Raw genomic sequence first — 23,570 nt, forward strand, 5'->3', positions numbered from 1 at the left:
AAGAAGAAGAAGAAGAAGAAGAAAACAAGAAATAAGTGTTGGCAAGGATGTGAAGAAAAGGGAACTCTCGTGCAATGTGGGCGGGAACATAAATTGGTACAGCCACTATGGAAAATAGTGTGGCGGTTCCTCAAAAAATTCAAGTAGGACTACCATAGAATCCAGCAATTCCACTTCTGAAGAAAACAAAAACACAAATTCGAAAAGATATATGCACCCCCATGTTCACTGCAGCATTATTTACAATAGCAAAGATATGGCAACAATATAAGTGTCCATTGATGGATGAATGGATAAAGAAGATGTGATACACATAAACAGTGGAATATTATTCAGCCATAAAAAGAATGAAAGCTTGCCATTAGCAACAACATGAAGGGACCTTAAGGGCATTATGCTAAGAGATATAAGACAGAAGAGAAAGACAAATACCATATGATCTCAAACAAGGAATCTAAAAAATAAACAAACAAAAACCTCGCTCATAAATACAAAAAATAGATTAGTGGTTGCCCGAGGCATGGGGTGTGGGCAAAATGAGCTAAGGGGGTCAAAAGATACAAACCTATATTTATAAAATAAGTAAGTCAGGAGATGTGATGTACACTGTGGTGACTCTAGTTAATAATACTGTATTGCATATTTGAAAGTTGCTAAAAGAGCAAATCTTAAATGTTTTCAGCACAAGGAAAAAATTATATAACCATGTATGGTGACAGATGGTGCACTTCATAAAAATATCACATCATTATGTTGTACACCTGAAACCAATACAGAGTTATATGCTAATTACACCTCAATAAAAAGTGTTAAACAATAAAAAGTAGGACATGCTTGTATTCACATAGCGCCTTTCTTTTAAAATGTTACAGACAGGCTCCAGGTACTTACTAATTCTCCCCAAGACCAGTATGATCAATGAAAACCATATCGTCCCCTCTGACACCCATTAGACTGAGAAGGGAAGTGACCAGGGAGAGGGCCCTGTCCTGTAGTAACGGAGAAGTACGTGGCAGGGCCTGGAAATCAGGTAGCAGCTGTTGATTTCCCCACCCAGCGTTCTTTAAATCGTTCCCAGGAAATAGAGACAAGGTCACTTATTTCTTATTCCTTAGCGTCCGCTCCTATGTCTCTTACTTGAAGTCATTAAACATTTCCCCATCGGCCCCAAATGCAATATCCAGGGGTGGCTCTAACGTCTGCATCGCAAAGGCAATGCAACATATCTCCTGGATGAAGTTACTGAGGAGGCAGAAGTCAACTTCTGGAGGGAATGAAATCTTGGGATTGACATTCATGGCTCGAATCACATCCTGAAAAACAAAAAAGATGGCATCCCCTTGTTACATCCTGTGGCCAGACACTCTGACAACCCCAAGGACATTGTGACCGATGGAGGTGGGGAAAGGAAGTGTGAGGGAAGCAAGTTAAAAACAAGAGGAGTACATGTGTTAAAAGGAGGAAGCCTCGTGAATAGGAGGAGGGAAAAGATGACAGAATATGAATGACATACTGACAACCAGGAGAGTCTAAAAAAAAAACCTGAAGGAAAATCCCTGCCCTGACTAGTTTGGCTCAGTGGATGGAGCGTCGGCCTGCAGACTGAAGGGTCCCAGGTTTGGTTCTGGTCAAGGGCATGTACCTTGGTTGCGGGCACAAGCCCAGTGTGGGGGGTGCAGGAGGCAGCTGATCAATGTTTCTCTCTCATCGATGTTTCTAACTCTCTATCCCTCTCCCTTCCTTTCTGTAAAAAAATCAATAAAATATGTTTTTTTTTAAAAAAGAAAGAAAAAACCCTTAGTATCTTTTATTTATTCTTTCCCCTTTTTTAAATTCTGGGCAAGTTATATGATATGCCCACACAGAACTCTGACTTGTTCATAATCTATAATAATAATAATTATAATAGCCTGCGTTTATTGAGAGTTCACTATATGCCTGGTCTTGTGCTAAGCAAATGACCTGCTTTCTTTCATTTAAGCCTCTCAAGAACTCTATAGGTCATGACTTTTGCTGTTCCCACTTAAAGATTAGAAAACTACAGAACAGAGAGGTTAAGTAAATGTGCAAGGTCACACAGCCAGTAAGTGGCCAGAGCCAGGATGCAAATCTACACCTATCTTTCCCAAAATCTTAGGAACAACTATGTTCTATCTTCCAATCTTAAGGGCCCACCTAAAGAAGTAATTTCCATCTTTTTTCATCTCATGGCACACAAACAAATTACTAAAATTCTGTGGTACACCAAAAAATTTATTTTTTTTACCGACCTGACCAAAAACTATAGGTATAATTTTGATTCATTCACACTGGACAGCTATATTGTTGTTTTGACTGTTGTCATCTTTTTTACTTGACAATCTAAGGGAAAAGAGGTCAGTGCCCCTAACTAAACTAGTCAGGTATTTCATGTTTTAAAAATCCGTGCAGCGATCAGTGTGTCGAGGCATGCTGGTTGAAAATCACTGATTTAAAGAATAGAACCAGCAAGCTCAAAATGCAAGCTCAAAATATTTTCTTCATACAATGTCTGAGAAAGAAACTGCCATTATTGGCTGGTTCTACAAAGTAACTTGCAGGCTGCTCGTTTCTGCTTTTCCATTACCTAGAAGCAGCACTGAATGGGTTTCTGAGTTACTGGAATTCGGTGTAAATATCATTAGCAGCAAACCAGCCCCAATTAGAGACCCAGCACTTACGTTGACACTGCTTTGGGAATCGTATAGATCAAGGTGACAGATTATATAATCCATGACGGCATCCTCAAAGTCATTCGCCCCTATATACGACGGTGTCAAAGATTTCCTTACACGGATCTTGAAGTGTCTGAATGCCATTTTAGCTACATGGAATGCCTCCTGCACATAAAAATTGCAGCAAATTTATTTGGTGAGACGAGGGGGGGGCAAAGAGGTCCAAAGCAAGGAATGAAGAAATTCATCAAAAATTCAACATCATATGGGTTTTCTGACAACTAAACACAGTGGGTCAAAACTATTTTTAATCTGGGAGAAAATTATATCTCCCAATTTTGAAAAGGATATAAATACAAATAAGACTATTCACATTCACCCATTTTAAGACAGCGGACCATTGTTTTTGGTGACATGGAGAGCAGGACAGTACAGTGCAGGAAATAAATCACCTGTGGTTACATAAATGCTTGGCAGATGCTAGCTGACGCTATCTATGACCCCACAGTAACACCATATTACTTGTCAAGAAATAAGAGAAAAAGGAACAATTTAGTGTTTGTTATACAAAGACATGTATCAGGTGTTGGGCATGTTTCCTGACACACACTAATTCAACAAACATTTATTAAATGCCTGTGATATAGTCAGCCCTGAGAAAATCTACTTATATATGCAAGACATGGCTTCTATGCTCACAGAACTTTAACCAACCCAGTAAGTAATTCTCAAACCAGGAACTGGCAAACTTGTTTCTGGAAAGAGCCAGACAGTACTGAGGCTGTCACTTTTTTTTTTTTTTTAACAACCCTTTAAAAATGAAAAATCATTCTTATAATCTTAGCTCTTGGGTGGTATTTTTCTTAGAAATATAGGTCACGGTCAGAGATGGCCCACAGGTCCAAGTTAGCTGACTCCTGATGTAAATTCATAAATACAGGATAAAGTTCAGGAGATTCTGATCCTTCTGCTCTCATACCAATGCCCTTTTTCATTTACAATTTAATTGTTCTCACGATGAACTTAGTATCTCAATAGGGTACCCAAGGAACAACCCTTAACTGCTTTGGGAACTAAGGATTACAAATGAGCACTTTGCAATCTGTAACTACTCTTCTGATTTTTCAAAGAACAGAAGGCAATCAATCAAATGATAGCCATTATAGCAAGCTTATATACACTGGCATATCTATGCCCATTTTGAAGATTCCATGCACATGGACTAAGGTATATACCCATTCCAGATTATCTTATCATTATAATCCCTTCAACAAATGTCTGGTCACTATCAATATATTAATACATATGAATAGTTACTGATTGTAAAAAAAAAAAAAAAAATGATTCATCCCAAATACTTGCAATGGAAGCAGGGAAGGAAAGAAGGAAGGAAGGAAGGAAGGAAGGAAGGAAGGAAGGAAGGAAGGAAGGAAGGAAGGAAGGAAGGAGGAAGGAAGGAGGGGGAGGGAGGGAGGGAGGGAGGGAGGAAGGGGAAGAAGGAGGAAGGAGTGAGGAAGAGGGAGGAGGAAGGGAGGGAGGGAGGGAGGGAGAAGGGAGAGGAAAGAACAAAGGAAGAAGAAGGAAGAAGGAGGAGGGAAGGGGGAGAGGGGAGGAAAAAGGAAGGAGGGGAGGGAGAGGAAGGACAGGAAGACAGGAAGAAGGGAGGGAGGGAGGAAGTACGGGGGAGGGAAAATTGAGGAGGGAAGACATGAAGGAAGGAAAGAAAAAGATAAGAGGAAGACGGAGGAAGGCAGGAAGTACGGAATTAGGGAGAGGAGAGGAGGGAGGAGGAGGGAGGGAGGGTGGGAGGGAAGAGGAGAGGGAGGGAGAAAAGTAGCTTGACATCTGGCCTCCTCCCGGATGGGGACGCATGGAAGCCCCACGCTCTTGCGGGGGCCTCAGGACCTAAGTCCTTTTGGGCTGTGCTGCTCAGTTGCCCAAACGGCCGTCCCGGGCCACGCACCACGGTGGCGATGTAGATGATGCGCTGCACGCTCTCGGCGCTGTCGATGCACTGGCGCAGCAGGCACTGCGCGTCCAGGCGCGCCTGCGAGTAGGCGTCGCTGAACCGGGACATGAGCGCCGCCTTGCGCGCCCCGCTGGATAGCTTGGAGCGGTTCGGGGAGGGCGTCCGGATCTTCACCATCGCGTTGGTGGGGCTGCCCGACCGGCTGCGGCTGCGGCTGCGGCTGCGGCTGCGGCTGCCGCTGCGGCTGCCTGGACGGCTGTGGCCGTGGCTGAGGCTGCGGCTGCGGCTGCGGCTGCGGCTACGGCTGCGGCTGCGGCTGCGGGCAGGCGGGCTGCGGCTGCGGGGGTCCGGGCTGGGAGTCTGGCTCCGGGTGGACCTGCGAGGAAGCAAGGATCAGCGGGGACACACTCGGATGCCGTCCCTCCGGGACTCTGCTTCTCCCCGCATCCGCTGCAAAGGATGCTCAGGAGCCGCTGTCTCCGGGGCCTCCCTTCCCCCTGGGCCTGACAAGGGGCAGCGTCTCCACGGGGCCTCAAATGTGAGCACAGCATTGACACAAGACTCGTTTGCACGGTGCATGAGACTCAGTAAATAAAGCACTCTCAGTGCAGCCTGCCTGCTGCAGCCCGTGAGGCCAGCACTGATGCTGACCACGTTACAGATGAGGAGCTGGGAGCTCAGAAAAGGGAGTAGTGGGCTGGCCTGGAGTAACCCAGCTGGGAAGCCAGAGGTCAAGGGGAAGCCAGATGGTCTTTGCTGGGTGCCCCAGCCATGGGGAGCGTGCGGTGTAAAATGAGAAGCACACTGAGCAATGAGGAAGATCTGTGCTGTCGCTCCCACCTCGTCACAGCAGCTGGAGCGGCTGAAATCCTCTCTCCCCTGCGAAGCTTAGGCCCAGGCTCCCACCCACCGCATTTTTTGCTCTGTTGGGGATGGGGGTGGAGGTGGGGGGTGGGAAGAGCAGGTGAGCTAATGCATGTGGAAGTACTTGGCCAATTGGAAAGCGCCATATCAGTAAATGGCCACCGAGTCCAAGGGAAATTACCAGACTAGCTAGCCCAACGACAATGAGCCCCCACCCAAAAGGAGGTTTCTGTGGAAGACACTATAGGGCAAAGTGTGTGATGTCACTAAACTCGAGTGAGGCAGAAATGCAGAGTATGCCGAAACCGGTTTGGCTCAGTGGATAGAGCCGTGGCCTGCGGACTGACCTGTCCTGGGTTCTATCCTGGTCAAGGGCACATCCCCGGTGGGGGGTGTGCAAGAGGCAGCTGGTCAATGTTTCTCTCTCTCGTCGGTGTTTCTAACTCTCTATCCCTCTCCTTTCATCTCTGTAAAAAATCAAATATATATTAATATATATATATGAAAGAAATGCAGAGTATGTTCTTAGGAGCCAACATGAGCCAGCAGCAGCACAACACTGAAGAAGTGATTCCCCAAAATGAAAGACTAAGGTGGCATTTAGGGACATGGGGACCGGGCAGGGGGTGGCTTGAATAACTTGAATCAGGGCGTGTTATCAGGCTGGCATGGGAGGCGGGTGGAAAGCATGAGGAACATGCAGCGACTGCAGAGAGAAACATCCTACTTGGTTCTCACTCAACACTGTTTGAATTCAAGGCCTGCCTTGAGGTCTGTCCATCAGCAGAAAGGGATGCCACAGTAGCTGTTGCGTGCATCAAACAGCTGTCGGAGGGAACTACCCTCCAGCAAGACAACAGCTGGTCCCTCCCGGACAGAGCACTCTTGGGCCTTAAGAGAAGGGGCCCTATGCTGAAACCAGTTTGGCTCAGTGGTAGAGCATCGGTCTGTGGACTGAAGGGTCCCAGGTTCGATTCCGGTCAGGGGCATGTACCTTGGTTGCGCGCACATCCCCAGGGGTGTGCAAGAGGCAGCTGATCGATGTTTCTCTCTCATCGACATTTCTAGCTCTCTATCTCCCTCCCTTTCCCTCTGTAAAAAAAAACAATAAAATATATTTTAAAAGAGAGAGGGGGGATGTTCATATCATGGAACATCCTGGCAGTGTGGGTACCACCTCTTTCCTTCCGGGCCCTCTCAGCTATGGTTTCAAGCCAAAAGAGCTTCCTTTTCCCATATTGCTCAGTCTCCTGCCTTACAACGCCAGCCCCACATCCATGAGTGCCCGGATTTGGCCATCCAAGAGGTCATTTCTCTCTGAAGGGTCAGAAAGAACAATTTACCATGCAAAGCTTCCCATATTGTTGGGGCCTGGGTTCAAGGGTGTCACTTTCCTTAGTTTCTCAACCACAGTAATGGTTACTTGGTTGTTTCACTAACACAGGCGCTTAGGGGAGAAGACCTGTGAGGAGGTGTCGGACCTTCCTTGGAGGGCAGAGTTTTCGGCCGTCAGAGCTGCGATCTCGTCCTTCAGCGAGCGGACCTGCTTCTCATAATCGGATATCACTTCGGGGTCACACCGCTCACGCTTGTCCAAGCCAGAGACGTGTTTGTCCAAGCCGCTGCGCTTGTCGATGCTGCGATGCTCCGATCGCCTCAGGTCCGAGGTCCTCAGCTCTGCACCTCGCTCTGCACCTCGCTCTGCACCTCGCTCTAAACCTCGCTCTGCACTTCGCTCTAAACCTCGCTCTGAACTTCGCTCTAAACCTCGCTCTAAACGTCGCTCTGAACCTCGCTCTGAACCTCGATCTGTGCTCTTACGCCGCCCAGAGGCTCTATGCAATGAGTGGCGGGACTCTTCCAGGGCTTGAAGTGATTTAAGCCTGAAGAGAGAAAAAAATATATTTTTTTAAGTCAAGAAAGAAGGGAGGGAGGGAAGGGAGGAAGGGGGGGGGGAGGGAGGAAAGGTAATAAGCAACAGTTGGCATACTTAAAACAGGCTACTCTAGTTTGTGTGCCATTATTGCATTGGACACGTCTAAAGAAAATACATAGGAACACACACAGATTAGCAAAGAGTCGATTGCAGGGTCAGGGGGTCACTCCACCTCTTTAGCATATGATATAATCATATCATTGGAAAATACTTCTGAAGAAAAGATAGCTGTGCAGACCCTCCAGCAAAAGCAGGGTGGGCCTGTAGTCATATCGTTCTAGACTGGGCTGATATGAACCACACAAAATTCTAGAAGCATTTGACCTCCAAAACCTAGTCCAGAAGCTGGGCAAAGACATTATGAGCTATGGGGAGAGACTACAATGGAAACTGAACAACATCTGCAAGACTAGGTGGAAGTTTGGACCTACGAAAATGATGTATTACAGAAACAAACGGAGCTTCAGAAATCATACTGGCATCCTCATAAAGATACAAAGAGGCATGGCCATCGTAAAACGGGAGCAAAAGCCACGAGAAGAGGACATGCTGGGGTAGAAATGACAATGGTGTCAGACGGAAGCATAAGGGGTAAAGATTGAGAAGGATGTAGAGAAGCTAAAAATGCAACAGCAGAATTCAAAGTAAAGAACAGAGTCACTGAGTGGTCTGATCAATGCATTTGAGAAGGTATATCAAATAGGAATAAGAGATCAAAGTGATGAAAAGGGAGATTGAAGTGAAAAATAGAAGAGTACTCCAAGCTAAAATTTAGGGGGGATTCCTGAAGAAATCAGAACAATTGGAACATGTGTGATGCAACAGAATAGTATTTATATGTGTGTGTGTGTGTGTGTGTGTGTGTGTGTGTGTATGTATATATATATTCATATGTATATATATATATATATATTCATATGTATATATTCGTATATATATAATATTTTTAATACAATGTCCACTTTCTCTTTGGGGATGGAGAGAATATCAAAATGAAAATCAAGGAAGGTATATAACTTTAAATGAGCAGTGTTTGTTTTCCCCTTCTAAAAATTTATCTTTAGAGAATACCTAGAAATTTTAACTAAGATTTGCCACAGAAATCATCACAATGTTATTTCCAATGCTGAAAATTGGTATCAAAGTAAATAGTTGATATTAAGGAAGCACATCAAATGATTGAACATGATGCAGAATGTTTGTTTGTTTGTTTGTTTGTTTGTTTGGTTAGTAAGAGGGGGGAAACAATATTAACTTAACAAATGGGGTCCAAAATTGTAAACTTACACTTATTTTGCAGTCTTACCTCTATTTCTAATGTATGAATTGGAAGAAATGTCAGATGGTAACAGAAACTGGAATTATGAGAGGGTTCTGGAATTATGAGAGGGTCTTTAGTTTCCTTTATACTACACTGTGCTTTGGAAATTCTCTCTAGTAGATAGGTAATGTTTTTGTAGTAAGAAAAAACATCTAAAACACTAATAAAAATGTTGTTTCCTTTCCTCTTTGATTGTGAACAGATTATTTCATATTGTAATGGGACACCAAAAAAGCTAAATGCAAAGATTAATCAGCAGGCTGCAATGCTCCTGTCCTTTTTTTTTTTTTTTTTTTTTTTTTTTTTTTTTTTTTTTTTCCTTACTGCTTTTTTAGCTGATTTATTTCCTCCTCTGCAGCCAAAAGGGATATGGCCGATCTGTTCTTGGTTGCTTCAGTAATCTTTGGAGTGTCAGCCAGACTGTAAGAAAAATCAGTAACTAAAGACAGATTTCCAAAATTGGCAGACTTTTTAAATCAAGGCATAGGTTCTTTCTCTCTTGGGAATTTTTAGCATATGATATAAATTTGACATAAACAAGATCAAATTATAAGACATCTGCATTCAATCAGATGACATTACAAATATTGTAATATGTTTATATGCAAAAGCATGCTAACGCCCTTCCTCAGTGTCCAACACAAAGAAATTATAAATCTACTATGCTCTAAAAGACTATGTAATAATTATTAACATTAAAATATAAAGGACAAAAATACTTGTTCAGTTTTTCTTTCTCACCTAATTCATTTGTTCTAATTATACCAAGTCCCTAGGTTGCCTTACTACATAAAATCTTCACTTTTATGCAATATACTAATACCTATTCTGATTACTTTGCACTATAAAGCTGAATTTGACTTAATTTTTCCAGACTTCCTAAATAAAAAAAAAAGATTATTTGCCCTCTTATAAAGCCCTCCACAATTATACTTGACTACCATGACTATTTCAATGACTTGACTACCAATGACTACCAACTATTTCATGTCTTCCTGCCTCTGACTTCCATCACCTACTAAGCACGAGTTTCCTGCATTTTCTGCATAGCTCAGTCACTGCTAGTTTTAATGACTCTCTCCATTGTAGATGTCATAGTAAATTATACTATTTCTTTAAGTCTGTCTAAATTTAAAAGGAAATGTGAATGTGCTGGATGACGATGGATGAAGACCAATGGTCCTCAGTTAAGTCGCCCCAGTGCAGGGAGAGATCATGGGTTGGCAAAGGTTTCTTGACTTAGCTGACCCTACCTCCCGGGAACATCGCTTTCACCATGGAAGTCCTGCGGCTAAGAGAGAGCAACTACTAACTAAACTCGCAGTTGTCCTCATCCTTCACGTGCTACTCTCTACCACCCTTAACTCTCCCAAGTAAAGTTTGTCACCCCTTCTCTGGGCCCCTCCCACACTCAGCTCACACTTACAACCTAATGACAAACACACTGTGAACTACTTGAGGGCAAAGCTTTTATTTTATTCATGTCTTTATCCCAAGCACCTAAAACAGTGCCTGTCACAATGTAGATTAAACACACACACACACACACACACACACACACACACACACACACAAAAATAACACCCTGAGAATTAATGAACAAAATGTCTAAAGTCTAAAACAAAGCCATAGTAGCAATAACTCCAGGCCTACTGGAAGTTGAAAGGAAAATGTTGCGATCTAATTCAAATGTGAATATGTTACAGTTTTTTGGGGGTTTTTTAAAGTATATATGGGAAAATGAACATTTTATTAAGAGAAAACTGTAAAAAATTAAAAGGACAAGATAGACTAAGAAATGAAAGAGTATGGACAGGATTAAAGTAGGTTTTTTTCCTCTCAAAACATGGTATATATGTGTGAGTACATATACAAATAAGCAAAGATACATGTTAATTTGGTACCCGTGGCTGACATACAGAGAGAAAAGAGGAACATTCATGTGCCAAGAATTGTTTTTAAGCTGATGAGCAGCTTTTTAAATTTTGTATTATGGGCTTATTCATTCATTGATCAAATTACTGAGAATTTACTATGCGCCAAGCACAATGCTGGGTGCTAAAGATACAACAGTGTCAAAACATCAATACAAATACGCAGTTCATCAGATCACAAATAGGCAAACAAGTGTTTAAATGTTCCAAATTGTGGAAAGTGCTATGTTTAGGTCATTGTGAAAAAGAACTTAAGGAAGGTAAGAAGAAAGACCTTTTGCTGTATCGTGGTCACAAACAGACTCTGAGGAAGATAACCAAGAGCCAGCCTTACCAAGAGCCCATGGAAGACTTCCGTTGTTCTGAAGGAGCACGGGCAAAGGCCTCAGAGTGAAGAAGAAATGGACAGTAGACTAGGTGAGGGGAGTCTGGCATGAGATGAGGGTGAAGCGAGAGGAAGGGTCAGACCGTGCAGGGCCGTGAGAAGGCCCTGGGAAGGCTGCTCACAGCTTTTAAGCAGAGTGATGGCTTCATAAAGTAAAAATGCATCTGTATTGTCCATGTGAGAAATGGCTTGTAGTATCGATAGTAGATCAAGAATGGGAACAGGGAACCCCCTTGGAAGGCAATGAATTGAGGTCAGCGGCTTGAACCAGGGCAAGGGCAGTACAACAGAAAGAAAGGGACACGTGTGTGGGATGCTTAGGAGGCAGATTCCACTCTATTCTCATAGACTGGGTGTCGGAAATGCAGGAGAGCGAGAGTCCTAACCAGAGTCCAGGCATAAAATCCATTAGCATGTCGCAGTCTTTCCATGTCTGGAGTTATCACACCTGGGCAGGCCGGTCCGCACTCAGCACTGTATTGGAATCGGCACTTTGGGAACTGAGTCACAACCAAACTGGTCTCCTCAAGGACAGGCCTGGGAACCTCCTTGGGACACACCTACTTATTCCACCACAGGTAGCACCCTGGCTTTAGAGACAGAGGTAGGCAGAGTGAGAAAAGGTTGGGGGAGGGGGTAAGATGACTCCCACAAAAGGGGAGAACAGCCCCAATCATTTGTAATGCCTTCAATAAACGTAGAATATGAGCCACATATGAGTTCATAACAAAAAAGAAACTAAGAAATTCAGAGAAAAGCAACAAGCACCCTCCAATGTGCAGCCTCCAAATGGAGGGTGGGGGGTGGGGGCCATGAACATAGATAAAGAGAAACACACACATCATCAAGCCAATAGGGGAAAGGGCATAGGAAAGGGGATATGGGTGTTCCTAGTGCTATTCTTTCAAATGTTCTGTACTTGAAATTACTTCCAAATAAAAAGTTTTAAAAATACATAGTCTTTTTTTTTTTTCAGTCTATGGTGCCCCTTATAGCTAACTACCGAGCCATAGTGACAAGAGAGAGGGGTAGGAACCTGGCTCCTATTGCTACTGATAAAAGAGAGAATCAGCAAACTCCAAAGCATCAATAGGCAAATGGAGAGACCTGCTCGTCAGCAGCAGAGGCCAGTAAATGCCCCTAGGTGACCTAACCAGACAAGCCACAACTCAGCCTCCAGCAGCAAAAGACACCAGTGTCCAGGAGGAACAGAAGCAAACAAGAACCCTGCAGGCAGAGCAAGACCAAATCCCCTCTTCTCTGGCACGAGGAGGGCATGCAAGCATCCCTCACCCCTAGATGTCAGTCTAAGGAGGGAGGAGGGAAAGTAGACCCATGAGAGAGCAAACACTGCCCCTAAGGAAAGTCTGAACTTGGAATTAACTGAATATTTACACAAAAAGAACTACAATAAACCAGAAAGGAAGTGGCACATTTAAGGATCCTCCTCACCCCACTCCAGATCAGTTGACATTAGTTGAAAAGAGTTACAGAAATTCAGAGGAGCCGAAACCGGTTTGGCTCAGTGGATAGAGCGTCGGCCTGCGGACTGGAAGGTCCCAGGTTCGATTCTGGTCAAGGGCATGTACTTTGGTTGTGGGCACATCCCCGGTAGGGGGTGTGCAAGAGGCAGATGAGCGATGATTCTCTCTCATCGATGTTTCTAACTCTCTATCCTCTCTCTTCCTCTCTGTGAAAAATCAATAAAATGTTGGTGTTTTGGTTTTTTTTTAATTCAGAGGAATTATGCCTTTTGTACCTTACAGTTGTAAACTTTGTTGCAGCTATAAAACTGCTCATGGATGATGGCTCCAATTAGAAAAATGGATGTGGGGAGGAGGGATGTGGAGATGCATGCAAGCACACACACAGAAAAAGATCTGGGGTAAAATATACCAAATTATTAACCAGGATGAATAACAAGTGATTTTCATCTCTCTCTCTCTCTCTCTCTCTCTCTCTCTCTCTCTTTTTTTTTCTCTTTTTTCATCTTTATACTCTTATTCATTGTATGCATTTTGAGAAAAAGAAATTTGTATTTTTCTAATCAGGCAATTTTCTAAATCAGTAGAGATGTTTTCCATTAGCGGAAAGCTCATCAGAAAACAAGGCAGAATGCCATCCCCTATCCCATCACAAGCCTGAACTAGTTAAAAACAGAATCCCCTGCTGTCCCAGATAGTATGCTAACAATGGAATGATGCTGTTGGAGGAGGAATACCTTATTGATGGGTGGGTTTGTGTGAGGTGTGTTGAATGCAGCTTTATACACATCATGCCTATCTCTTCCTCAAGTATGACCCAAAGTTCGCAATTTTCTTTGCAGTGATTCCTTGAGCTTGCTTCCCTGGTTTTGTACATACCAAGCATCTGGTATGGTGCCTGACCCTGCTTAACTTATTTAAATACATTTTTGTATCGAATAGTTATTCCAGAATCTTGAATTATTCATCATTTAAAAAGTCTGATCTCTCAGTCCCACCCCCAAGTGAGTACAACAAACAAATAAGTGCAGCCTGCTTCATCTTGCTTTTGCTCTCCTTCTCTTAATTTTTCTATTTACCCTCCTTAGCCCTTTCCCTCCGTATCTTTTCTCATTTCCCTCCCTGAAAACAGACTTTCATATAACAATCTTCCTCTGTTTACAAATATGGGCTGACAATAGGCCTATGGAAAAGAAGGGGCTCCGGGAATTGAGCCAAAAGGACCAGGGCTTTGGGGATTATATGGAAATCCTGGCCCCAAGTTCAAAGGCACTGACTCCCACCACACACACACACACACACACACACACACACACACACACACCATATTACTTATTACTCATTAGCAGATGTCTACATTTTATCTGATTCTCCTTTCAAACCTAAAACTTAAATGAAGAATAAGCAATTCTTTTTAGAAAAAGACAACTTGCATTCCTCTTACTCGTCTTGAATCTGGTTGATTTGATTATGAGTTGAGCTCAGCTCCACTTGTAATTGTTTCATCTCCCGTTCCCGACTACCAACCTCTTTCAGTCTCTCCTTCTCAAATGTGTCCTAGAAAGATACACACATCAAAAAAAAAAATAGTCAGAATACATGAAACAGCAGAGACAGACTGCACAAGGATTATGCTGAACAAAGAAAGTCAAACACGAAAGAGCATAAAATGTCCCATTCCCTTGCAGACAAAATTAACCTGGAATGATAAAAGTCAGAAGCGTGGTTGCCCTGGGGGCAGAGAGGCAAGCTTGGAAAGTGGCACAGGAATGCTCTGGAGTGATGGAAATGTTTTATATCTTGATAGGAGTGTGCGTTACCTGGATACATGCATTTGTCACTATTCATCAACCTATGGATGTCACTGTAGTTAAGTTATACCTTGATTTTAAAAACAGACATTTAAATATCATCCTATATATCTATACCCAGAATAACATGCATATGGGGTAAAAATTTCAAAAGCATTTAAAAATCTTCGGTGAGGGGAAGGGGGGAAATTGCTTAAAGACAAAGGATGGCTATTGTACTTTCCACATATACATTGCTCCTCGGGCTTATCATGTTTAATTCTCATAATGACTCTATTAGGCCAGCAAAAGCATTGTCCCCATTTAGCAAATGTGGACACTCAAAAATAAAGGTTAGGCAACCTCCGCAGGACTATAGAAGAGGGACAAGAATTCTGTCCAGTGATCTCCAAAGAAGAATCCTCCAGCCACTGCCTCATAAGGCCCTGTTGCTTAGAACAGTCTGTTTAACATGCTTTAATTTTGGAAAGAAATTTATGGAGATCCATGTAAGCATTTAAAATCAAGGTCACTAATGTCTTGCTTACCCACATATAATAATGTCAATGCCTTAAGCAAGGTATGTGTTCTGTTTCCAGTCTGATCTTCCCCCATTAAAGACACTGACACTGTCCATGGAAACCACCAAGATCAACCACCAATTATGAGACCCTTTGTCAGTCTACCAGAACTGAGCTTCCTTCTTATCTTGGAATTTTCCAATTAATTGTATTTCACTCTTTCAGAATAGAATGCTGAGCTTTCCCCATCTAATAATCTCTTTCTCTCCTGAACCCTTGGTACCCTGTCTGGAGGACTAATAGGTCATTTAAAAGTTACTATTTAATGACTAGTGTGGGCCAAGCAATGTCTCAGATGTAGATCATCCCCAGGCCCTTTTTATACCTGAGGAGGCTGAGGCTCATTGATTTGCCTAGCCATACCACTAGTAAGTAGGCCAAGCTGAGATTTAAATCCAGGTTTGTCTTAAGAGAAAATTCAACCTAATGTGCCCCATACTACAATAAACAGGAACTCGCCTTTTATACCCGAGTCCAGTGTATCTTGTGAATGTTTGAGCTCACAGAGCCTGACCATGGTGCTGAAAACCAAGGGGAATCCTTTAGCATTCTTACCTGTAGAGAGGGGACCTTGCTATCAATAGGCTTTCCCAGGGAAGCAGCGGTAAAGGAGGCCTCCAGCCAAGGCAAAAGGCGAGATTTGATTACTTCCACACCATCATAACGTCCTCCTAGAAGAATCCACAGACCAGGTCAGCGAGAGAAACCCAAGCACACCAACTCAGTCAGAGCGCACAGAGTAAAAGGGGTGGGAGCTGGATGGGAAAGCCGAGGCCGTTCTCACCTTCTTGAGCTGTTGTAGTGAGGATTCCAAAGAGTTGTCCCTGCATCTTGGCAACTTGTTCGATGAATTCCAGGCAATAACTTAGATTCTGATCACATGAGTTTGTCTGCAAAGCCAAAAGAGTAGGCATCAGTCTAATTCCTCACTCCCCCGGCAGGTAGACAAGGGCCTCTCTCCATACCGGGGCTGCCTGGCTCTGGGATGCTCCCAGAGGCAAACACGGCTGTGCATTCACCAAAACACAGTTGCCATGCCTCCAGGGCACACAGCTAGAGAGCTTCCCCCGGCTAGTTTGAGGGGCCGTGTAACCGCGTGGGTTCAGGTCCATGGGAAGGAAAGTGATGTGTGCCACTTTGGGGTATGACCCCGAAGAAAACCTCTTGAGGCATTCTCCCCTTTTTTGCTTGCCCCATCTGCCAGCCAATTGCAGAGGACCCCAAAAGCATAGCAGGTGGCAAAGCCACAAGATTTGGGAAGCTGCTAATTGAACCCTGACAATGACTGTTACATAATTGGGAAAGTGTATTTGTGGGTGTTGAACCACTGAGGTTTGGGAGTTATTTTAACATCGTTAGCCCTGACTCATTCATTACTCAACAGAATCCTGCAACAAGTCCTTTCATAAAGTGAATAAGCCTTTTATAACTGTACAAATCATTGCTCCCTAACTCATGTGTTTTATTGGTTCTTGTCCTCTACCTAAGTTCAGTATGTACATAAAGAACACTACTTGTTAACAGTAAACAGGTATTGCTGGGTTGAGGATAATGGAGAATAAGACAAAAAAAGATGAGCCAGGCCATATGGCACTTGCAGATGAGTGGGGGAGACAAAAGATAGACCAGTGGTCGGCAAACTCATTAGTCAACAGAGCCAAATATCAACAGCACAATGATTGAAATTTCTTTAGAGAGCCAAATTTTTTAACCTAAACTATATAGGTAGGTACATTGTTATTAACTTAATTAGGATACTCCTAAGCTGGCCTTTGCTAAAAATTCAAAGGGCCAAAGAACCACATGTGGCTCGCGAGCCGCAGTTTGCCAATGACCACTGAGATAGACAGTTATCCTGAGGTAAGATAGACAGTTATCCTGAGGTGGAATAGTAAGTCTTACCATGGGGTGAACTCAGGTCTACTCAAGAGCCCATTGTCTTCAAAAGTCAGAGAAGACTACTTTCCAAGAGGAAGTATAATCTAGGTGAGAAGAAAATAGGCAGACTAGGGGAAAGGGTTAGTTCAAGTGGCTGTGGAACATGGAAGCAGTAAGAGCAGAACATGAAGAAGCCACGAGGTAGGTCTTTTCGCTATTATTCTGCCCTTGTCATCGCCTTGGTGAGCTGCTACTATTTCTAGCTAAATCTTTAAGTGAGTCTAATACTAAAGAAAGGGACACAACTGTAAGCAACCAACCAATCATGTGGGTGTAAAAATGCATAGATTGATATGTCATCTCAAGCCGTTATAAGGCACTAGTAATCGCACTATAAACCCCGAGACAGAAAGTGTGTTACGAGGAGGATAGAAACTGGAATAAATAGGAAAATTTGAGATGAACTCTAGCCAAAAGTTGATAAGAAAAACGCGTATCGGTAGCACAAGGGAAGTGCCCTGTGGACAGAGGCTGTGCCTGCCCTGATCATTCACTGTTGTATTTCCAGCCCTGCACTCTAGTCTCTGTTTTATTCAAGCACAGTAAGTATTAGATGGGTGCATGAACATAAGACAATTCACTCATTTTGGATTTATTACATCCCTCCTAAGTGCCAGGCACTATTCATGCTTGTATTTATAAGCTCAGTTAAGGCCCATGATAGTACACTATAAGATAGAAGTACCATTGTTTTATTTCCATCTTCAGATGAGAAAACTGAGGTGCATAGAAGTTAAATAACTTGCCCAAGACTACTTAGCTAACAAAATGTCAGAACTGAGATCAGAACCTTAGCTGCCTAGTTTCAGATCCCATGCTCTTAACCACTAAACAATACTTTTATTTTGTTTTATTTCTCCTTTTTTATTGTTTTTTTCTTTATTGATTAAGGTATTATATGTGTCCTTATCCTCCTATTGCCCCCTAACTCCCACTCATGCCCTCACCACCACCCCCCTTTCCCCACCTCACCCCTACCCAGATATTGACCTTTAGATGGTGATTATTGCTGGGAGTAGAGGGAGGACTAGATGATGTGACGGAGAGGGAATGAGAAGGGTGGTTAGGGAAGGCCTCTCTGATGAGGAGACCCTAAGCTAAGTCCTAAATGCAGAGGTTAGAGAGGGAACGTGTAGGGTTGTGGGAATAGCAGGGGCAAAGGCCATATAACAAAAAGGAGTTTGGTAGCCTTTTGGTTCTCAAGGTTACCACAGGAGGCCAGAGAGGTTGGGGAGCCTTCCAACGAGTTTGGATAGGATGGACTCATCATTGCTTAGGGGGGCTGCCCGGTTTCTTTTCCATGCCTGGTAAATAATACTGGTGACGAGCTCTGTTGTAGCATTGGTTTCTGTTTTAGCCATTTGCTTCTCTGTCTCATCCTCTCTCCCTTTCTCCTAAGAAGACTATGTGTTTTTAAAACATGATTTTGCCTTTCTCATGTTTGTATCACTTGCTACTAGTATCCATAGCAAATCGAAGGGCCCAACACTATTTGATGGGTGAGTGAATAAATGAATGAGTGACTTAGCCTAACACTGAGTGGATTTGAACATTTGGAGTGCACAGCTTACACAGCTGGCGCCATTCCTTCCTTGTTGAACCAGCAGCTCCCTGCTCTTCCTGTGTAACTGCTGCACTTGTAACACTGACCTTCATTTCCCCTCTCAGTTCCCTGGCTAGACCATGCCATATGCTCAGGGTCATGCCAACCTGAAGGAGCGTCTCAGCTTTGCCACCTGTCACAGGTTCTATGTGATGCTGCCCAGGTTTCCTCTCTGAGCCCATTTCCTCTCCAGAGATAAGGATAGATAGTGCCTTGCAGAATGTTAAGAGAATTAAATCAAAATAATGCATATCCAGCACCTGAGACAGAAGTGTTCAACAGTTGGTGCCTTGAAGTGGCATGTGGTATTGAAAGGAGCAGTGGATTTAGGAACAAGGCAGACATTGGTTCAAATCTGGTTCCCCATTTACTAGTCATCTCCCCTCAGAACAGTGGTCGGCAAACAGCGGCTCGCGAGCCACATGCGGCTCTTTGGCACCTTGAGTGTGGCTCTTCCACAAAATACCACGTGCGGGCACGCACATACAGTGCGAGGGAAACTTCGTGGCCCATGCGCAGAAGTCGGTTTTTGGCTCTCAAAAGAAATTTCAATCGCTGTACTGTTGATATTTGCCTCTTTTGACTAATGAGTTTGCCCACCACTGCCTTAGAAAATAAATTTCAACTATGAGCCGCCGTTGTTTGTATTTAGGAGCTGGTTGACCTCATGAGCTAACTTAGGTGCAGAATAGAGGAGATACACAATAATTAAAAGTATTATTATGGTATCGTTACTATACTAGAGGCCCAATGCACGAAATTCATGCAAGAGTAGGTCTTCCTTCCCCCAACTGCCTGCACGGACTTCCCTCCATCACTGGGACCCCAGCTTCTCTCACAGCCCCAGCTTCATCCAGAAGATCGCCTGGAAGGACGTCCAGTCTAATTAGCTTATTACACTCTTATTATTATAGATGCTCCTTTGCCTTGCCCAGTGCCTGGTATAAGTACGCGCTCAAGGGAATGTTTGCCAAATGTTTGTCTGCACAACTTAAATAACAAAGAGAACATACCATCAGTTCCTGTTCTCAAGACCTGTCACAACTCGCCGCAACTTCTTACACAAAGCATTGCCCAAGATACTCAAGTTCCAATAGGATCGCATTACCAAACATGTACTCACACAGGTAAATAAAATACATGTATTTCCTAATTATCCCGTCTCCTAATTCCAAAGCACCAACTCTCAAAATTCCTTCCTTCATAAATCATTGAGTTTCTATTGGATGGAAGGACTTGGGCTGGCAGCTCAGGACACAACACCATATTAAAAATAACTAAAAATTCAGAAAAGATGCCTGCTGTTAATGAGCTCACCGGCTGGAGAGGCGGGAGGGAGGGTGGGAAACATACCTGGGTTAAATAATTACCTTACAAGTTGATTAAGGGTTCTGGGTGGATAGTGAGCTGCTGAATGGGGCAAAACGCACACTGGTGATGGGTGAAGGGTAAGAGGTTAGGGCAGTGGTCAGCAAACTGCGGCTCTTGAGCCACAGGTGGCTCTTTGGCCTCTTGAGGGTGGCTTTTCCACAAAATATCACAGCATGGGCGAGTCTATTTTGAAGAAGTGGCATTAGAAGAAGTTTAAATTTTAAAAATTTGGCTCTCCAAAGAAATGTCAATCGTTGTACTGTTGATATTTGGCTCTGTGGACTGTTGAGTTTGCCGACCACTGGGTTAGGGCATTTCAAGGGGAGAAACAGCAGGTCACAGGGCAAGAAACAAGGTATATGACAGGGGAAAGTGGAATTCAGAAATGAATTCCGGGGACCAAATAGCGAAGGACTCTATTTGTCACATGGCCTCTTGGCTTCATCCCTGAAAGATTTAGCAGGGTAATAAAGAAGCATGGGTATAACATAGTCAGATTTGCTTTGCATTTCACAAAAATCAACCTGGTAGAAGCAGACTCCCTAGAGCACATGTGTCAAACACAAGGCCGGCGGGCCAAATCCGTCCCGCCAGGCCTTGCAATGTGGCCCGCACCGTGCTGTCATCACTGCACTCCACTGCGTTTCCATCACAATGACAGTTTATGACTGTTCAGTAAACCATTCGGCCCGCGATTTAGGCTGGATTTTAGATTTTGGCCCCTTCTCTGATTGAGTTCGACACCCCTACCCTAGAGTTTGGATTACAGAGTCTGCTGGCAGTTCTAACATCTGGCTGATGAATGTTGAGGGCTGTGGAGATGCCAACAGTCCACTAAAGGTCCTTCTGGGCCTCATGTCACACCTGGGTCTACACCTAAGGTCCCGCTGATGCTGTCATTACCCGAGGAGGACATTGGGAGGTTTGGAAACAAGTAAGAGGTATAGGGATGATGCTGAGTGGGGACAGGTTAGGGGGTCTGCAGGACCTTCAGAGGGAGATGTCCAGTCATAGGGCCTAACAATTATTCTGAGACTTTGTAGCAAGGAGGCACTTTTAAAAAGGGAACAGGGAGAGGGGGGCTAAGGCCTTTGTGATAAAGAGGTAAATCTTCATTTCCTGCAGTCTTGGAGAAGGAATTGTCAGAGTGGGTTCTTTAAAAGAGGACAAAGGGGATAAACGCTAACACTAGGAAGGCAGGCCCAGGGGAATGCTATGGTTGTTCTTGGATTACCCACGCACCCTGGGAGCTCTGATTAAAGGGTGAGTGGGAACGCCTAAGGGATGCAGGATGGCAGCCGGTTGCATTTTCCTGTGGGATTTTAGAAACAAGCTGATGTAGACTCAACAAACTGAGAACTTTATGTGTGATCTAGTCCAGTCTCTCCCCTTTAACTGGCACCCAGGGCGGTTACATAAACGGCCGGGTCATTCAGTTAGTACCAAGCAGAACCAGACCTAGAACCAGACCTAGAACCTAGGGGTGCTGAATCCGGGTCCCCAGCTCTGTCTGCCTCCCGGTTAGTTCTACTTGCTATTAAGAGTGGAATCTTAGTTAAGACGGACGGACCAAATATAAAGTAAATTCAGCAATGGAGTTCGTGGGGCAATGGGAGCCCCCGTGGGGATTGAGGGGGGGGAGGGGGGTAAAGACTTGGAGATCGCTCTGGGTTTGCTGACAGAGTATTGGCCTCTGACAGACGCCCAGACAACAGCCTTTCTGAAGTCCGCCTTGGTGTTAAAGCTGCGAATACAGGCCATGCCAACCTACATACCAGTGAAACCCACAATGTTGAGGAGTGACCATTTCACTCACTTCTGGGTAATAAATACTGGGTGTGTTCTTTAAGAAAAATCTATTCTGATGTAACTCCTGGGTATCCTTCTAGTGGGAAACTTTCGGAGAAGCAGGGGTTGAAATGTAGTAAAAAAATAATTCTAATAATAAAATTAAAAAAAAAAAACAACTTTCGAGGTGATAAGGAGGTGGGTTGCTGGTGAGATGCCCACAGGGAGGTGGATTGCTGGCGGAAGGGACATGAGGGAACACGAAGGGCTTGACCTTCAGACCCCTGACAGATCGCCGGCCTTCCCGGTTGCTAGCTGCCAGCGTCCTTGGTTACCACTCAGGGGGGCTGCGCTCCCTAGAGCTCCACTCCGGAGCGCATCCGCAGCGCCACCTCGCGTCGCGGGAAGAAAAGGGCGCCGCCAGCAGACACCTGTCGGTCCTTCCTTCCCCGCGTCCCGGGTGCGTGGCTGGTAGGGATCCCCATCACCGGGGCTTTGCAAAAAACCGGCCCCCCGACGCCAGGCCTCACCAACCCCGGCGGCGGCGGCGGAGGGCTGCGTAAGGCGCCCGAGGGGCAGCCAGCCCAGGCTCTCCCTCGCCGCCCACTCACGTTGTAATCCCTCTGCCAGCGCTCCAGGTTCTCGTACATGGTGCGTAAAAAGTCGTTGGAGACCAGTTTCCTCAGGTTTTCCGCCATCGCTGGTTTTTGTTTTTGTTTTTCCGCCCGGCCCGGCTCCGGGAGATGGAGACTTGGAGGGAACGGATCGGGGGACGAGGCGGGAAGGTGTTGGTGGTGTTCCTGAGGGGCTCAGAGTTGGGCCGATGTTGTTTCCATCTCCCCCCGCTCGGGTGTGACCGGGCCGGGTTTGGGAAGCCGGGGGGAGGTGCCCTGGGCCGCAGCCTCCGCGCGCCTCACCCGCTGCCCGGCGCGGTGTCCTGGCTCCCCCGCCGCCCGCAGCGAGCCGCGGCCCTAAATACCCGGGCGATTATTGGACAAACCCTGACGTGGGCGGGCGGTTGCTAGGGACGCGCGCCCCGGGCGCCCAGGCAACGCCGGGGCCGCCGCCCAGGCCCCCCCCCCCCCCCCCTCTGCGACCTCCTCCCTCCCCGCTTGCCCTCCTTGCCCTCCGCCCCGCAGCCCTCCTGCTGTCCCCCGGGGTCCGGGACACCCTCCGAAGGCGTGCCATGTGGCTGCTCCTGCTGCTGCTCCTCCTGCTGCTGCTGCTGCTGTTGCTGCTGGCGGAAGGCGAGTGGGCCCTGAGCTGCAGATCCTCCAGGCAGGTTGGGGCTGGGGCTGGAGGATGCCAAGACCACATCTGGATGGCAGCTGCTGCGCGGGACCGGCCCGCCGTGCGGGGTGGAGGGCTGGGGGCCCGAGGAAGGCCCCTTGTCTGAAAAGAGCAAAGGTTCCTTTCCGTCAAAGGTTCCTTTCCCGTCGAAGTGTTCGGTCAGGAAAAAAGCAAGTTTGGCTCCCTCTTTTTCCTTCCACTTCCCAGGCTTTTCATTCTTGGTCTGTAACACCTAGGGCTTACCTGGAAGGAACTAAAATGTCAATGCTTCCCTCTTCAGTCTTTTGCAATGTTCCATGGCCCCCTGGGTGCGGGTGCCCAAGTCATTCGATTTTTTTAGTTCGAGGATGTTCACAGTTTAATCCCTCAGGGTTGGGCCAGATTTTGGTAGTGTATTTTTTTTAAATATATATTTTTATTTATATTTTACAGAGAGGAAGAGAGTGGGATAGAGAAGCTAGAAACATCGATGAAAGAGAATCATCAATCAGCTGCCTCTCGCAGACCCCCTACTGGGGATGTGCCCGCAACCAAGGTACATGCCCTTGACCAGAATCGAACCCAGGAACTTTCAGTCCACAGTCCGAGGCTCTATCCACTGAGCCAAACCGGTTTCAGCTTTG

At 45.1% G+C, this 23,570-nt stretch overlaps 1 protein-coding gene across 1 annotated transcript in view; it reads right to left on the reverse strand.

The window, feature by feature from the left end:
• The window catches only part of SPATA18 (spermatogenesis associated 18), a 33,595-nt gene extending 10,843 nt beyond the window's left edge, over positions 1 to 22,752 (reverse strand). Inside the window, exons 1-10 of the mRNA XM_036416603.2 lie at positions 22,269 to 22,752; positions 15,742 to 15,847; positions 15,513 to 15,628; positions 14,031 to 14,143; positions 9,108 to 9,203; positions 7,330 to 7,409; positions 7,008 to 7,233; positions 4,657 to 5,038; positions 2,700 to 2,858; positions 1,138 to 1,313 (exon numbers count right to left, since the gene is read on the reverse strand). Of these exons, the coding sequence (XP_036272496.1) occupies positions 1,138 to 1,313; positions 2,700 to 2,858; positions 4,657 to 5,038; positions 7,008 to 7,233; positions 7,330 to 7,409; positions 9,108 to 9,203; positions 14,031 to 14,143; positions 15,513 to 15,628; positions 15,742 to 15,847; positions 22,269 to 22,355 (1,541 nt within the window). The 5' untranslated portion in view covers positions 22,356 to 22,752. The remainder of the gene's footprint in view (positions 1 to 1,137; positions 1,314 to 2,699; positions 2,859 to 4,656; positions 5,039 to 7,007; positions 7,234 to 7,329; positions 7,410 to 9,107; positions 9,204 to 14,030; positions 14,144 to 15,512; positions 15,629 to 15,741; positions 15,848 to 22,268) is intronic.
• Between the last annotated feature and the right edge of the window lie 818 nt (positions 22,753 to 23,570).

The sequence above is a fragment of the Pipistrellus kuhlii genome, unplaced genomic scaffold, assembly GCF_014108245.1.
Source record: "Pipistrellus kuhlii isolate mPipKuh1 unplaced genomic scaffold, mPipKuh1.p scaffold_m20_p_1, whole genome shotgun sequence".
Lineage (NCBI taxonomy): Eukaryota > Metazoa > Chordata > Mammalia > Chiroptera > Vespertilionidae > Pipistrellus > Pipistrellus kuhlii.